Source organism: Pelodiscus sinensis, chromosome 1 (genome assembly GCF_049634645.1).
Source record: "Pelodiscus sinensis isolate JC-2024 chromosome 1, ASM4963464v1, whole genome shotgun sequence".
Lineage (NCBI taxonomy): Eukaryota > Metazoa > Chordata > Testudines > Trionychidae > Pelodiscus > Pelodiscus sinensis.
The window spans coordinates 124,165,313-124,182,038 of record NC_134711.1 but is presented as its reverse complement, the minus strand read 5'-3'; the positions used below and the strand labels follow the sequence as shown (position 1 = coordinate 124,182,038).

Genomic DNA, 16,726 nt, shown 5'->3' with positions numbered 1-16,726 from the left:
TGTTACATCAGCAGCACAGATTATGAAGATGGCCATTTAAGAGAACTAAGAACATGACTACACAGATACTGTTTTCTCCAATAGTTGTATCTATCTACTTGGTGCAAAGGATAGATTAAAAGGCAGAAGAATATTGCTATCTGTTTTTGCTCAAGGAAAGGAACTGAAAAACACTGCTCCTTAAAGACCCAGAATATTTGGCAACTCACAGGATACACGAGTGATACATCAAAAAGAGACAATGCTTTCATCTGAATGATGCCTGTGGAATCTCACTATGACCCCTACGTAAAAAGGGCTGCACACTTTAAAAAAGGAAAATTGTTAATATTCACGTTGTTGAGATAATTCAAAGCAAATATGGGTTTCACTTAACCAGAGTTTAACACAAGCACTTAATATGGCATTTCCTCTTTTTGATGGCTTATTAATTAATACTTCATTAAAACAAGCTTTTTCCTCCCCATCTCCCTTTTCCTCACAAACCAACCGAATTGGTATAGTACTTGCATGCATATGTAACTTCAGTGTTTTTTATCCATTACAAATTATAGTATATTCTGAATTTTCCTACTAATATTGCCATACCACAGTGAAAGACTTAAAATAGATACCACTGGATGAAATTGGAGCGCAAACATATAACAAGGCTGATTATTTAAAACAGACTTTTTCAATTGCTAAAAATTATTTCAGCTTCTTGATATTGATTTAGGAATATTTTACAATGGAATCAGCTCAAGAAAAAGCACTAATTATATAATATTATTCATCCTGCAAGGTCTCAGGGCTGGTCTTTACACACACTACATTTGCAGCTAGCTGAGGTGTAAATCTAGAGCGCACTAACCTACCACGCAGTCATAATCCTGGTAGACCCTACTGAAACACACTAAAACGTTCCTTTGTGGGCTTTAATGAACTACTATTTTAAAGAAGGCTACATTAAAGTACACTAAGGAACTTTTGGTGCAAGTCAGTAGGCTCCACATAGACAGGAGAGTCACACCCCATCTTACAACAAACTGTTTAGATAAGCACTTAGATTTTCTGAAGGAAATGTTGCTAAAAACAACATCTAAGGCCAGATTTTCAAATGGCACAAAAGCACATTAAAGATGCAGAAAGGTGCGAGTAGGATTTTCAACTGCAAACATTTATTTTAATGGATTTAGATACCTAATCTGCTAACCTCTGAAAATCCCACTAACTACCAAGCTGCATTTTTATGCCCTTAAGTACCTTTATAAATCTGGCCCCAGGACATTTTTTCAGATATGAAATATGAGAAGATGACCAATAGGGAGAAACATATATTTGATAATTAGCAAACATGTAATAAAGATAGGGAACACAAAGAGTATTATGGTAAAATGATGTAGGTTTATGTTTAATCCAAATAGAAGCATGCAGCATAAATCCTGGTTTTGTAAACACATTCTACTTGTATTTCATTCTTTTTTGGAAACTTAACATTTGTACACAGTATCTTCAATTTTCACCTAATCAACAGCCTGGAAAATGCCATTATTCTAAGGGTTAAAGAAACTTGTTCTCATCTCTCATTACTTTTAATGGACAAATCTTTTCTGGGCTAATTCTAGTGCAGTACTTCATCATCACTCCCCTCCTCCCCCTTCCCCCCCCCCCCCACACACCCAAAAGAGCAGTTTTCAGATTAATCAATGTTACATAAGTATTTTGCATTATGTGTCTGAGGTTTAGTACAGGTTGAACTTCTCTAGTCTGCATCCTCAGGGCCTAACCATTTCTGAACCAGAGAATTTTCTAGTCCATGGGAGATCAATATTGTCTAGCAGCACTACCAACACTTCCTCTGCTTACTGGGCTGTTAGAGGACATTTAGGGGTAAATCATAACTAAGTAACAGCACAGAACACTAAGAGCTAGGCTTCGTGGCCGCTACACTACAGTGTATATATTTATATATTTTTTTTTATGAGCAAGGTAACCTTAAGAGCAAAAAAAAGAAAAAAAAACCACACACCACACACACTCCCTCACCTGATCCCCAATCCTGAAAGGATGGTCCTCTTTGTTTCTTTAAGCACACTATTCTCCTTGTTTCTCTGAAGGGCTAAAAGGTGGTGAGTGCTCCCCCAAGGTCAACCCTTTGGTCTTAATCACTCTCTATTACTTGGGATAGAGTCTATGGGCCTCTATCCCTCCTTACCAGGTTTCAAGCACCTAATGATTTGTGTGTCACTCCTTCCTTCAGTTCTGCTCTATCCCTGGCCTAAGAAATTGGAGGTTCATATCCAAGAAGGGTCGTCTCCTCCCTTCTGCATTCTGTGACAGGTTCTCCCTCCCGGGTTCCTCCTATACTCCACACATAGGAATGGGGGATACGGTACTGCTTCCACCACACAGACTCCTGCTAGTCTCACTAATCCTTCCCTCGCCACAGCAACAAATAGAAGAGAGGTGAAACTGGGCAAGAAATCAACAGGAAATTGAAATAATTCATCTTGGCCTGAAGGTGTAAAACACCAAATATTTTAAGGTCACTTTTAAAGTACCAGCTATATTATATTTGATATATACTTACACAAGACACACACTATTCTTAAGCTTTTTTAAAAAAATACAAATTAAGAAAGAAGGTTAGCATGCCAAGTTCAAGTGAATAATCATTTAGCTTATTTATCGAAGAAAACTTAAAAAGCTGATTTGATAACATAATGTTACAATTTATTAAAACTGCCACCAAGAAATTTAATAATTTTCAAAAAATTAAGTGACACATTTACCAAAATTTATACTTTCTTACCTGCCAGTAATGATTCCTGTTGAACTTCTAATCCATGAAGCAACTGGATGAAGTGGACCGACACTTCAATCAGACCCAAATTCCTGTTGTTTAGTTAAAACAAAGAGGAAGGTTAACTTTAAACATATTAAGGAAAAAAAGATGGTATGGGGTTACATCACAAAATACTGCAGGTTGGTCCTAATCTCACTGAAGCCCTTCATCTGACTCCAGTAGATGCAGAAGCAAGCACCACAGGTAAAGTCATATGGGGTAAGGGAGAAAGAAGAGGAGGAGAGAGGCATGAGTCCGACACTTTACGAAGTTATTTTTTTATTCCAGACCATTATCATAACCAGATCTGAGATAACCATAATAGTTAGCATTTTCATGTTCCTCACAAGGATTTGGGTTTTTATACCCACCCAATGCATGCTGGGTAGATGTCAGTTCATCAGGTACGTAACTGGGATAGAGTGGGGCTCAGTATGCTTAGAGATGCTGTCTTTCAGATCAGTCTGCTCTGTTAATATCTAGAATTTCTTCAGCTGGATATGAGACATCTTGTTTCATTTCCCAAACACATTAAGACCACGTTTCTCAAACTGTGAGTCCCGAGCCCCCGAGGGGGTCGTGAGCAACTTAGAAAGGGGTCACAGTATCACTAAGTTTGAGAAGCCTGCATTAAGAGATATCCCAGTTCCATGGCTCACATTTCCTCATTTAATAAGAAAAGTTCTAAAAATAATCACAGACTGTTCATGAACTGGCTTCAGTTACACAATAGCTACTTCATTTGTCTACAGTCGCTGCACTACCACTAAAACAACAGGACATATTTATTATTTGTAGCACCTTCAATGACTAATTATTATGGACCAAGATACCACCGTGCTAGATGCACTTAAAATAGGAGGCACTTTATCTTTAAAAATCCACGATCATTAATTTACTTTTAAAAAATGAATATGTGCAATTAACCTTTTTGTATTGCTATTTGCTGCATTACAACTTTTACCATTATACTCATGTGTCCCAACCCAAAGGTCATTCATGAGCAATGGGACACACAAGCCCACTGTGCCCTCAACTGCTCCTTTAAAAACAAACCCGTTACACTGGCTAAAAATAAAGCAACAAGAGCTCATCTGACTGTGTGCTCCTTCCCTTCTGAACCACCAGGGACATCTACCTTAGCAGTCCACATGTGCTCCCCAATACTCTGAATAGGCAGAGAACTTGGTCTAATAAGCTCTTCATCTCCCATGGATCACACCGCTCTTCAGAGAGCAGTACAAACAGGAGATATTTCATCTTAACCTGCCTCCTGCACCCAGGATACTGCTGTGATTAGAGGGGAAGGGGAAGGAGGAGGAGCAGGAGTTGAGATCACTGTTAGAAGCCAAAAATTTCTGACTAGCAATAACTTATCCAGTCTCTGGTTTTGTTTTTTTTTTTTTTTTTTGGAGCACACTTCTTCTATTACAGCAGTAGTCACAGTGAATTTAGATTCAAGCAGAGCCGCAGCTACACTTTACCTTCACTTTCGAAAGGGTGCGTGATCGGCACAGCACCCAAATGTGAGTATGCAAATGAAGCCCGGGATATTTAAATCCTGGACTCATTTGCACTTTCGAAGTGCCTAATCTACAACCCTCTGTCAGCAGAGGAGTGTAGTCTAGAGACAGCCTTAAAGAGCAGAAGGATACATATGCTGCTATATAAATGGGGCGTGTGCCAAAGACAAAATAGACCTCTACGAATCATCGCTACTGGTAAAGGTGCCCTTACATATTATTCCTAGGAACATTCTGTCTCTTTCCCCCCCCCCCCCCAAAAAAAAGTTAAAATTTCCTGCGCACAGTATTTTAAAATTTTGCAAATTTTGTCAAAATAAACTATATCATGCCAGTTTCTATTATTTTGGAAATTCATTTCAAAATACTTATCAGCAAGTAGTTCTGTAACAATACAGAAACTAAATATTTTCCTAAAAAGGATTGTGTTGAGTGGGAAATATCAGGTTAGAAGTCAAACAAGAATACAGCAGAGTAAAATAAAAGATTATATAAGTACCAAGATATAATTTAAAATTCTGCAAAAGGAATACAAATAAGGATCATAACTATACCTCATAATATCTTGGTTCTTGGCACACTGAACACATGCATTCCGTAGACATCTGAAACATTCTGCTATAAACAACTGACATGTATCTAGAGTTATCAATTCTGTGGAATCCTTGCAGACCAATTCTATTTCACTTGAAGCTTTAGTCAAGATTTTCAGGAGACTCTGGAATATATTTTCATCTGCCATTTCTCTGGAATAAAGTATAACTTCAGTAAGTATAGGAGGATTATAAATGAGGTAGGGAAATATTGTTTACAAAATTTGCCATGAAGCATATTATTCAAGTCATGTTTATTTAAAATTTAACATTGTCGAGTTGACATAATACTGTAATGTATTTCTGCAATAAGAAAATGTACCATCCTGACACCCCAAATCTTTCAATAGAGGGGATTCATTAATAAGCACTTGACAAATCAAAAAAGGGTCATTTTTTTAAAAGTTATACAGAGTGAACTGTCTCTTCCTATAAAAACCTTGCCCTCCCCAGAAATCCAGGGTCTTATTGTAAGATAAGTATATGCTCAGCCTAGCAAAGTTTAAATAATTCAGCACTCGAGTTGATCGCGAGGATTAAAAAACCCACACCCCAACCTTGTACTTCACGGAAACTTTAAATTTTAGTCAGCATGATACAGAAGCCTTAATAAGTCTTAAGCGATAGAAATGTAGCCGTGTTAGTCTGGTGTAGCTGAAACAAAATACAGGACTATGTAGCACTTTAAAGACTAACAAGATGGTTTATTAGGTGATGAGCTTTCGTGGGCCAGACCCACTTCCTCAGATCAAATAGTGGAAGAAAAGAGTCACAACCATATATACCAAAGGATACAATTAAAAAAAATGAACACATATGAAAAGGACAAATCACATTTCAGAACAGTAGGGGCATGCGGGGGGGGGGGGGGGGGGGGAGGGGAGGTACCTTTCCCTTCCCCCCCCCCCCCCATCCTCCTTCTGTTCTGAAATGTGATTTGTCCTTTTCATATGTGTTCATTTTTTTTAATTGTATCCTTTGGTATATATGGTTGTGACTACTTTCTTCCACTATTTGATCTGAGGAAGTGGGTCTGGCCCACGAAAGCTCATCATCTAATAAACCATCTTGTTAGTCTTTAAAGTGCTACATAGTCCTGTATTTTAAGTCTTAAGAGACATTCATGCATACCTCTCTCTCTCTCCTTTCAAGCTAGCAAAAAGCAGGCATTACTGAATACAGGTCATATACTACCTTAGCTTTCATGCAACTCCAAGTAACAACTCTTAGGCCAAAAGCAGTCTAAGTCATCCTAATCACACACACTATTCCTAGATACACAAAAGATGCATAGAATCTTGCAGGAACACAAGAATTACGAATCCGCATACTGACTCAGACCAACTGTGTCCAGCACCAGACGTTTTAGAACACACAACCACATGGCTCTACAGCTTGTGCGGGGGAGGGGAAGGCTTCCTGATAAACTGCTGGGCTGCTGTCTGGTAGTCACCAAGGTAAGTCTCATGGCCAGAGCCTGCCTCTGGCACTTCAGCCCCTGTAACCAGACAGGAACCCCCCTTTTAACATCCATTTTTCCTTGCCTGGAGCATACAGGGCACACAGAGCAGAAGGCCCAGGCTGCTGTGACTGTGAATGGCTGTAAACAGAGATACGCCAATTGCTGAACAAGAGGCTGCCAAGGAGTGTCCTTGACTTAACCCATATTGATATGAACACACAGCTTTTTACTGGGGGAGGAATCTCTCGCCCAGTAAAAAAATGTCTAGTACTCACAATTTAGTTCTCTCTCTTGCAAGTGTAAATTAATTTGAAACTTGCTTGTAAGAACTGGCGCCACAAAACGGACCAGTACAATTCGGCATCTTAGATAAGAAAGAGGATACGGGCCCCCAGGGGTATATAGATGGGTCCAGCAGAGCATTTTCTCTGAGTGTCAATCTACCATCTATCTGCTGGTCGGGTTTGGTATTTGATCTCCCGAGGTTCCAGAGGGGACTCCCACCTTGTATTCGTCTTTCCTAGGAACTGAGAGACCGGCCCTGGCCTGACACACTGGAGTCGAGAGGCACAGAAAGGGGTAAAAATTGTACCTGGATGTGGTCCCTTGCTTAAGTATATATATACATAGTGTTAGAGCTCTTTAAAGATTAAGCTGTCATTTGGTACCATTATTTCTATTTTCTATCTTTACCTTTTTCCTGTAACCACTTTTTAAGATCTATATATATATATATATATATATTTGTTAACAGTTAAGAAAGAGAGCAATAGCCATTGTAACCATATGCTTTTATAAGTCTTTTAATAAACCTGTAACTGTTTAAGCTTTAACCTGACTCCTTGAGTTGCTGTAACAGAACCAAGCACAATTTAAAAGAACTTCAGCTGGTCATAAAGGGACAGGCATAGGAAGAGCTTGGGCATTTGGATCTGTGTCACTCCCAGGTGACAAGATCCATTGGGGCACCTTTCAGCCTTTCCTAGGCTGCCCGCTGCAAACGAAACCCTGTGTTCTAGCAGCTAAAATCTAAGGTATAATAAGCTCTTCCTATATAACCGGCGCGTCTGTTGGTCTGCTGGCCACCCTCTGCGACGGGACCCCAGTCCTAGCAGTAAAGACACGGATGTTAAACTTTCGGGGCTCCTTTCAGCCTTCTGGCTGCCCGCTGCGACGAGACTTCGTGTGTTAGCAGTTAACGACTTAGGAGACACACACACACACTGCCCTGACCGTCAGCTGACAGTCCCTCCCTTCCCCAACTCTCTGACGCCCGCTCCTGCCGCCCTACTCCACATACCCAAAGCCTCTGCCCTCCTCTTGCACGCATATCCCCTCATCCCCTCCCAGGTCACCCAAACTCCTGCACTCTAATCCCCTGCCCCGGGTCACAACTCAAACCCCTGCACCCACTCCTGTACCCCAGGCCCCTGCCCCAGGTCACAACCCCTTCCTGCCCTAGGTCACAATCTAAACCCCTGCACTCCAGTCCAGTGCCCCAGGTCACAACCACCTCCTTCACCCAAACTCCCTCCTGCACCCCCAATCTCTTACGCCAAGCTCCCCTCTGCACCCAACCTCCATCCCAGACCCTGCGCCTCCTCCATTAATTCCATAGAAGAGTACAGCCCTCGACCACTTTGCAAAATCTTGGAGTGGCCCCACATCGAAAGCTACTGCCCACCCCTGCTCTACCTCAACTCTGTATATGCTCAATGCACAGCAGAGGCCTCTATGCATTACTGTAATAATCATTATGGAGAAAGGGAGTTCACATGATGGGCAGAGAGCTGGAGGAAAGAGGCAGCTAGTTAAAGACTGCAACCTACATTCCTGAGAGCACAAAGGAAGACAAAAAATTACCTTTGTATACCTTACCAAGTAACATCTAGAGAGGAGAAAATCTATGCCATTCTTAATTAGAAATGCAGTTATAGGAGTCCTCCTATGTACAGGCCATTTCATTCTCACAGAGTTAACACAGATTAAGGGAATTGATACTAAAACGTTATGCTGGAGCGCGCACACGCACGCACACACCCCTCTCACAAAAGCAGCAAGCATAAATCTCTAGGTCCTGTCACACACAGATGTGTTAAAAGCTTCTAGAATATGGCTGGTGGACTACTTTTTTTTTCTTCCAAAATTTATGTTTGGAAGGGGGGGGTGAATGAGATAGATTAAAGCCAGTCAATAATTCATATTTGATACAGTATAAATACTGGTGAAACTCCACTACACAAAAAGGGCAGTATGGTGTCATGGTGTCATTTAAAAATAGAGTTTAACTCAATCTAACCACCACCAGCCATATGCAGCTGACATGGAAAACTAGGATGCAGGCATTTTGATCCCCAGATGGATTTAACACAAGATCAAAAGGAGCATTTAAATGCTACATTTAGAAAGAGACGGTAGCAAAATACCTTCCAAGCTAAATACTGAGACAAAAGAAATGTTAAGCATAGGTGAGAATCATGGTACATACAGAAATGACTACACTTCAGTAATGTAAAAGCCTGACTAGGAACAAATATTTTATTTTACAATACATAGTCAGTGCTATACAGCTAGATGTAAAATCTGTCAATCACTTTCCTTTGCAATTTTAGATTTTGGTTGTCAGTCACTTTTGTTAATTGACTTTTCAGATGTGACAACTAACATAGAAGTAAAGTATCAGAGGGGTAGCCGTGTTAGTCTGAATCTGCAAAAGCAACGAGGAGTCCTGTGGCACCTTATAGACTAACTGAAGTGTAGGAGCATAAGCTTTCGTGGGCAAAGACCCACTTCGTCAGATGCATCTGACGAGTGGGTCTTTGCCCACGAAAGCTTATGCTCCTACACTTCAGTTAGTCTATAAAGGTGCCACAGGACTCCTCGTCGCTTTAACATAGAAGTAAGTAACTGATCTAATAGTACGCAACATTTTGACACAGTCATGAGAAAGGGAAGTGTTTCACTGCACAATACATTATTTTGTTTGGTTTTAAAATATGAAAAAAATTGTTTGATTCAGGCCTCCCACTGGCAAGAAGGTGTGTTGCAACTACTGTAATTTACGCACACAAAAAGCAGGGAGATTACACAACTTGGAGTGTGCCCATTCCACAGAATCTATAAATAAATGCATCCACACATACTTTATCAGACACTGGCTTTCCAATGTATCATCCAATTACATTTACCCACACACAACAGAATCATGTTTGCTCTGTTAAGATGCCCTACAGAACCATTAACAGTACAGATGTTCAAGAGCAGTACTCCAATCAAATAACTCAAAAAATAAAAGTCTTTTAGAGTCTGTTAGCAATTACTTTTATTTTTATCTATGTCTTCAGTTGAAATACCATCTGGAACTGACTGGTAAATTTTCCTGAAAGCTTCAAAATCAGAAGCTAATGTGAGCCATCAATTCCTAGTGTACAATATTCAATTATTTAAAATTGGTAAAAGGCAAGCAAGAGCTGTAATTGCAATTTTTTTAAGTGTGCTCTCCTTGGTTGTATTGTAAAAACAGTTATAAAAGGCTTTTCAACACAAATATTAGGGCTTATTTTCTTTAGCAAAACTGTACACCTATACAGCATAGGAATTGCTCAAAAAGCCATTTTAATTGTTCACTAGTTCATGAAAAAGTCAAATTATTGTGACAACCTATATTATGAAAAGGAGTATCTTGGTTAAAAAGGATAAACTAAAAAGTAAAATTTGTTTTAAAAAGGTAGTACATGATTTTTTTATAATATTCTAGTAAAATATTAAGGCTTGATTATTCTGTCAGTTTCCAAAAAACTATTTTAAATGCCAATATTTACAGGTTTTTCTATGTTGCTCCTCACTATAGAATCTGAGCATATGACACACAATAATGGATTTATCTTCCCACTATTAATAAAATAGGGAAATTCATTCCATGTATGTGGCAGCGAAGCAGAAAGCGATAAATTACTTTTTTGGGTGCTTGCCACTTCCAGAAAAAGAATTATATCATAAAGGATGTGCCCAAGGTCAAGCAACAACTCTGAAACAGATCCGGAAACAGAACCCAGATGTGGGACCCAGTAAAAGACTTGAGAATATCATCATCATTCATCTCAAAGTAGTGCTCTTTCCACAGATTAAAAAGTACTTACGTAAAAATATTCCTAAACAAATACACAAGCAACTACAAGCAGTCCCCGGGTTACGTACAAGATAGGGACTGTAGGTTTGTACTTAAATTGAATTTGTACTTAGGTCGGAACTGGCATCCAGATTCAGCCGCTGCTGAAATTGACCAGCGGCTGACTACAGGAAGCCTGAGGCAGAGTTTCTCTGCCCTGGGCTTCCTGGAATCAGCCGCTGATCAGTTTCAACAGCAGCTGAATCTGGATGCCTGGGACAGAGCAGCTGGGGCGCTACCGGGTAGGTCCCCACAGCGCCGCACCTTGGTGCTACAGAGACCAACCCAGCAGCACCTCAGCTGCTCTACCCCAGGTGTCCCCAAGTCAGCTGCTGCTGAAACTGATCAGCGGCTGATTCCAGGAAATCCGGGGCAGACCAATTCTGGTCATTTTCAGAAGCAGCTGACTTGGGGACATCTGGGGCAGAGCAGCTGAGGTGCTGCTGGGTTGGGTCCAGTAGCGACACTCCTAGGCACCCCAGCACCCAGCAGCACCCCAGCAGCTCTACCACAGGCATCCGCAAGAAAAGCCTGGTCTGCTGAGAGGGGGAGGGGGCGCACTAGCTGCCCCCCCTTTCCCCCCAGCAGACCATGGAGACGCGGGCGGCGGGACCGAGACGCGCCACGGTGCGGCCGCCTGGGTCCTCCGCAGCTTTGCTCCGCATCTCCCTGGTCTGCTGGGGGGGGGGGGCGGGAGGCGGCAGACCAGGGAAGACGCGGAGCAGCTTCTCTCGCCCCGGAGGACGTTGGCGGCAGGACCGCGGCGCGTCTGGGCGGTCCCGCCGCCCGCATCCTCCGGGGCGGGAAAAGCCCATTTCGTAAGTACGGATCCGATGTAAGTCGGATCCGCGTAACTCGGGAACTGCCTGCCTGTATGCGCATTATCATTTTAGACAGAATGGGATGGTTGGGCAGACTTAAGTCAATTTTAAGAAGTCTGTTATGAGTAGTTTCTAGTGCTATACTTGCCTTACAAAAAACCCAGCCAACACTTGGGGGTTTACAGTTTTTTTCTGGCAGGCGGCAGGATAGGTAAACTAAGTGTTTCCTCTTTCCTGTTGCCATGTGAAAGGCTCAAAAACAAAGATAAAACAGTGACATTGACTATACTTAAAATGCTGTGGAATGTACAAAGTAACTGAAGAAAAATATCTTCCTGTAATCTAATAATTTATTGTATTACCATAGCACCTAAAAGCCCAACTTATGGACCAGATTCTCATTGTATGAGGCACTATATAAACAAAACAAAGAGATGGGCCTTGCCCCAGAGAACTTAGTTTTGATACTGTAATATTAGTAAGTAAAAACTTCAGATAGAAGTGTGATTTAATTTGGCTTGTTCCTTTAAACACAACAAAAAATCCAGGCATTTCAGATAAACCTATTACTTCAGTAAATAAAGAGCCATGCTACATTCTCCATAAAGAGGATCCTGTTGTCATGTCTTAAGTTAGACCCTTCTTACGTGGAAGAATTCCTGTATTCACTTAATTTGTTCTTTTGCCTGTCATTGTGAGAATCTTTGCACCATGCGCTGAAATGTCTCATCTGGATTCATTCTGCTTTGCTCTAGTAAGGGTATCCCTAACCAAGAACATTCCACTGATAAAGATCTACTCACTGAGTATCTCAATTTCACATCAAGTATCATTAACTTTCCATGCTCCCAATGAGTGCAAATGTTGTGATCACTCTATAGGATAGTATCTAGCCCAAAAAGGACTTTAGAGATTAATACCAGGACCATGAATTATATTATATTCAAAAATTCAGTGAGGAAGCATATAGAAATTTAGGCCATATTGTTCTGAATACGTATTCTCTTGTTTAAAAAGAAAATTGGGCAAGTTGAAATTGGCATGTTTTCCTTCGTTACAGCCCTAAGTAAATCAAGTTACAGACTGAAGGTTACAACACAGATTACAGCAACCAGATTTTCATCCAAGGCACAATCAATAGACTATTAAATCAAAAGAAGAAAGTCACCATGCATGTATACAATTATATTTCTCTACTCCTTAATAGAAACAAGCTTGCAAGTATTAAAAAGAGAAAAAAAAACCATACAAGATCACACCCTTACTAAACTGCAATATCATCAACATCATAGGACCTCAAAACTCCTAAAAATGTTTTATCTCATTTTTTTAAACCAAAGTATTGGATTCTATTTACACTTGTTGGGAAAGAATGGCTACACTAGGTCAGACCAAAGGTCCATCTAGCCCAGCATCCTGTGCGCCAACTGCAGCCAATACCACAGAGGGAGTAAACACAACAGGCCATCACCATGGGATCACTCCCTTGTCAATCATTTCCAGACAGAGGCAAGGAACACTACCCCTACCCATCTCCACTAACTGCCATTGATAAACTTAACCTCCATGGACCCATCCAGCCTCTTTTAGAATCTGTACGGAAGCCTTGCCCAAAGTACAGATATCTAACAAAGCTAAACCCAGACCTGTCTTAAGTTTGATGCATGTAAACAAGCAGGAAAGGCTGGGAGGGAGCTTTGAGAGTCAGGAATGTTTTTTGCATAATCATGCAGATTCAGCATGGTACAGTGAAATCACGCTAAGAACATCAGGAGCAACCTCATACTGGTACATTCTATTTCTGATGAGCAAAAATTCAAGATACAGCCAAAAAACTATTAACCAAGAGCATAGTTTTGGCAACATCCTGAGTAGCTGGATGTACCCCCAAACAAGGGCATTGGGCATTTTAAGTATTACACAACAGGTAATCAATTGGTAGATATTATTAGAATGACCAAGTCTCACTTTGCTATAAAACGGATTTAGTAAGAAAAATCGATGGGAGATAGTGAACAGGATTGACCCACAGGTCCTGATCATTGTAACTAGAAGTAAAAGACCCTTCACACCCATTACGTCAGTGCATGACATCCTGAAGTGTGGGAGTCAAAGGGACCATGAACCTCCTGCCTGGTACTGTAGGTGACATATGGTTGAAGTGTTAAGTGAACTAGGCTTAAATACTGTATTATAATAAATCTTCTATTAATTGCTTTTTGTATTGTTTTGTGTTGTACAAATTGTTTTCAAAATTCATAGTATAAATTGTATAGGAATTGGTTTTAAGGCTTGTAAAACTTAATCAATTATATTAACTGCTTAAAGCTTGCAATAAATAAGAAAGTGTTTAAGTCTTTCTGGAGAGTCTAGTTTCCCTTGGATCTAAAATAAAAGGAACCACATGACAGAACCCTGTTAAAGTCCTAGTCTTCACAATATCCTCTGGCAAGGAGTTCCACAGGTTGACTGCGCTGTATGAAGAAAAACTTCCTTTTGTTTTAAACCTATTAATTTCGTTGGGTGACCCTTAGTTATGTTATGGGAGCAAGTAAATAACTTCTCCTTATTCACTTTTTCCACAGCAGTCATGATTTAATATTCCTGTTTCTTATCCTCCCTTGGTCTCCTCTTTTCTAAGCTGAAAAGTCAGTCTTTTAAATCTATCTTCATAGAAGACCCATTCCAAAGCCCGAATCATAGACCCATTCCATAGCCCATTCTTTATCCTTTTTTAAATTATTCCTAACATGGTTTGCTTTTTCGACTGTTGCTGCACACAGAGTGATATTTTCAGAGAACTATCCACAATGACTCCAAGCTCTCTCTCTCCAGAAGCTGTAGCTAAATGAGTCCCCATCATATTGTATGTAGAGTCAGGGATTATTTTTTCCAATGTGCATTACTTTACATTTATCAACATTAAATTTCATTTGCCATTTTGTTGCCCAATCACCTCATTTGGTGAGATCTTTTTGAAGCTCTTCACAGTCTACTTTGGTATTAATTATTTTGAGCAGATTAGTATCACCTGCAAAATTTACCACCTCACTGTTTACCACTTTCTCCAGATCATTTCTAAATAAGTTAAATAGGGTTGGTGCCAGGATGGACTCTTTGGGGACCCCACTAGTTACCCCTCTCCAATCTGTAAACTGACCATTTATTCCTAACCTTTGTTTCCTGTCTTTTAACCAGTTATCAATCCACGAAAGGAACTTCTCTCTTATCCCGTGACAACTTACTTTATTTAAGAGCCTTTGGTGAGGGACCTTGTCAAAAGCTTTCTGAAAATCTATACATACTATATCCACTAGATCCCTCTTGTCCACATGCTTGCTGACCCCCTCAAAGAACTCTAGTAGATTAGTAATGCATGATATCCTTTTACATAAACCATGTTGACTTTTTCCTAACAGATTATGTTCTTCTATGTATCTGACAATTTCATTCTTTACCATAGTTTCAACTGATTTGCCCTGTATTGACCTTAGACTTACCAGTCTGTAATTGCCTGGATCACCTCTAGAGTATGGATGTTAAATTTAGATTAATCAACTAATTGAATAGTCAATGGAATTTGCATTGACTATTCAATTAGTTGATAAAGCACCTCCACCTTTGAAATGTAGCAAAAGCCCCAGCAGTCACTGCTACAAAGGCAGAAGCACCATGGGAAGCACAGGGCCAGCGGGGAACTCAAGGAGTCCCCTGCTGGACCTGCATTTTGATTTTGAAATGTGCAAGAGCTCTGCTCTTGCTACATTTCCAAGTCAGAAGCACCGTCAGTACCCTACTGTGCCTCTGTTCCCCCCACTCCACAACAGCTCCCCCCAGCACTGGCTCTCGCTCCCCACCCATTGCTGACTCTATCTGATAGAGGCCGCAAGGGGGGGGGGGGAAGTAACTAGTTGACTAGTCACTTGACTAGTCACTTACATCCCTACTCTAGAGCCCTTTTTAAATATTGGCATCGCATTAGCTATCTTCCAGTCATTAGGTACAGAAGCTGATTTCAAGGATAGGTTACAAACCACAGTTAATAATTGCGTATTTTCACATTTGAGTTTTCAGAACTCTTGGGCCAATACCATCTGGTCCTGGTGACTTGTTACAGTTAATTTTATCAGTTTGTTCCAAACCGGTCCTACCATCCCAGTACCACAGTGTATGAGCACCATTGAGAAACTGCGGCACTGAAAATAACCCATTTGGCCAGCATCACATATGAAGTCTGGGGAAGAAAAGAGAATTGAATCTGAAAAGCAAATTTGAATCTTCAAAGCAAGGGTGCACATATTACAGCCTGTGGGACACATTTAAGATATTAGAAAAATGAAAAAAAAAAAAGGTATTTTCCCCATGTATTTACTTTCAATAGCATTTTGTTTAATTTCAACAAAAGTTGTCAGTTTCACTTTCTTTTTATGCAGTGGCATATAATCACTCTGGACTATAACAAGCAAGCTCTTTCCACCCCAACACCTTGGTTACAGTCGGATTTTAGTTACTCCTGTTGCTGCACTAAAGAAATCCACTAGCACAGACACAATTTGCAGTACTGCAGCTCTCACCAGTTTCACACTTGTGCTGTTCTGATGGTAGTGCTGTCTATGGTACTGCTCTGTCCCAGAAACACTGCCCTGGAGAGAAACAAATGGTGGTCGTTTCCCTGAATCAAAGACCCATGCAGGCAGCAGAGACAAACGCACAAGTGCAGGCAGAGACATACTCTTCCTCATCTCCACAACCCTCCTCCCCCAGGCTCTGGTATGTAAACAGAGCTATTCCCAGGATCCATGCACAAGCAGAAAGGGAATACAGATTGGGGAAAGATATATTTCCCTTCTCTATAGGACCCCAAACCATGAGTGATGGCTCGCAAGCCTCTTTTCTGTTTTATTAACAAGGGGCCTAGCAGAAGGCCCATCTTCATTGACCAGATCGTTTCAAGTGACTGGGAAACATATTACTGCTACAGAGCATTAGAAAAAGTAGGTTTACAAATACACCTGCAAGAGAGCACTAGTCTAGTCCAGTTTTCCTCAAGCCACTCAGTGACCCACCCAGACACCAGCAGGTAAGCAAAGCACAATGAAGACAAAAGTTTAAGAACAACAGATTATTTTATGAGTTTTATAGCCTAACCTGCAGCCCTGGTTTTTAAGTAAATGGTTTCAAAGCCAGCTCTCAAGGAGACTCAAGAAAGCACTGAAACTAATCATCACTGCACAGAGGTCAGGGCGGTCACTGGTCTTCAGCGAACTGGAGACGCCAGAGATGTTGACTCATCTCCCACAAACCTAGGTCACCTCCCCACATCCAGAGCGCCCCC

The 16,726-nt window shown here is 40.8% G+C and overlaps 1 protein-coding gene across 5 annotated transcripts in view; it reads right to left on the bottom strand.

Annotated features, from left to right (window-relative positions):
• ATXN10 (ataxin 10) overlaps positions 1-16,726 on the bottom strand; it is a 159,560-nt gene that overhangs the window by 119,200 nt on the left and 23,634 nt on the right. For 4 of the 5 annotated variants that reach the window (XM_006127756.4, XM_075900001.1, XM_075899999.1 and 1 more), the window contains exons 2-3: positions 4,902-5,093; positions 2,792-2,874 (exon numbers count right to left, since the gene is read on the bottom strand). In XM_006127756.4, the coding sequence (XP_006127818.2) occupies positions 2,792-2,874; positions 4,902-5,089 (271 nt within the window). In that variant the 5' untranslated portion in view covers positions 5,090-5,093. Of the gene's footprint in view, positions 1-2,791; positions 2,875-4,901; positions 5,094-15,965; positions 16,041-16,726 lie in introns of those variants that run through there. The other variant, XM_075900004.1, reaches the window with a different exon arrangement.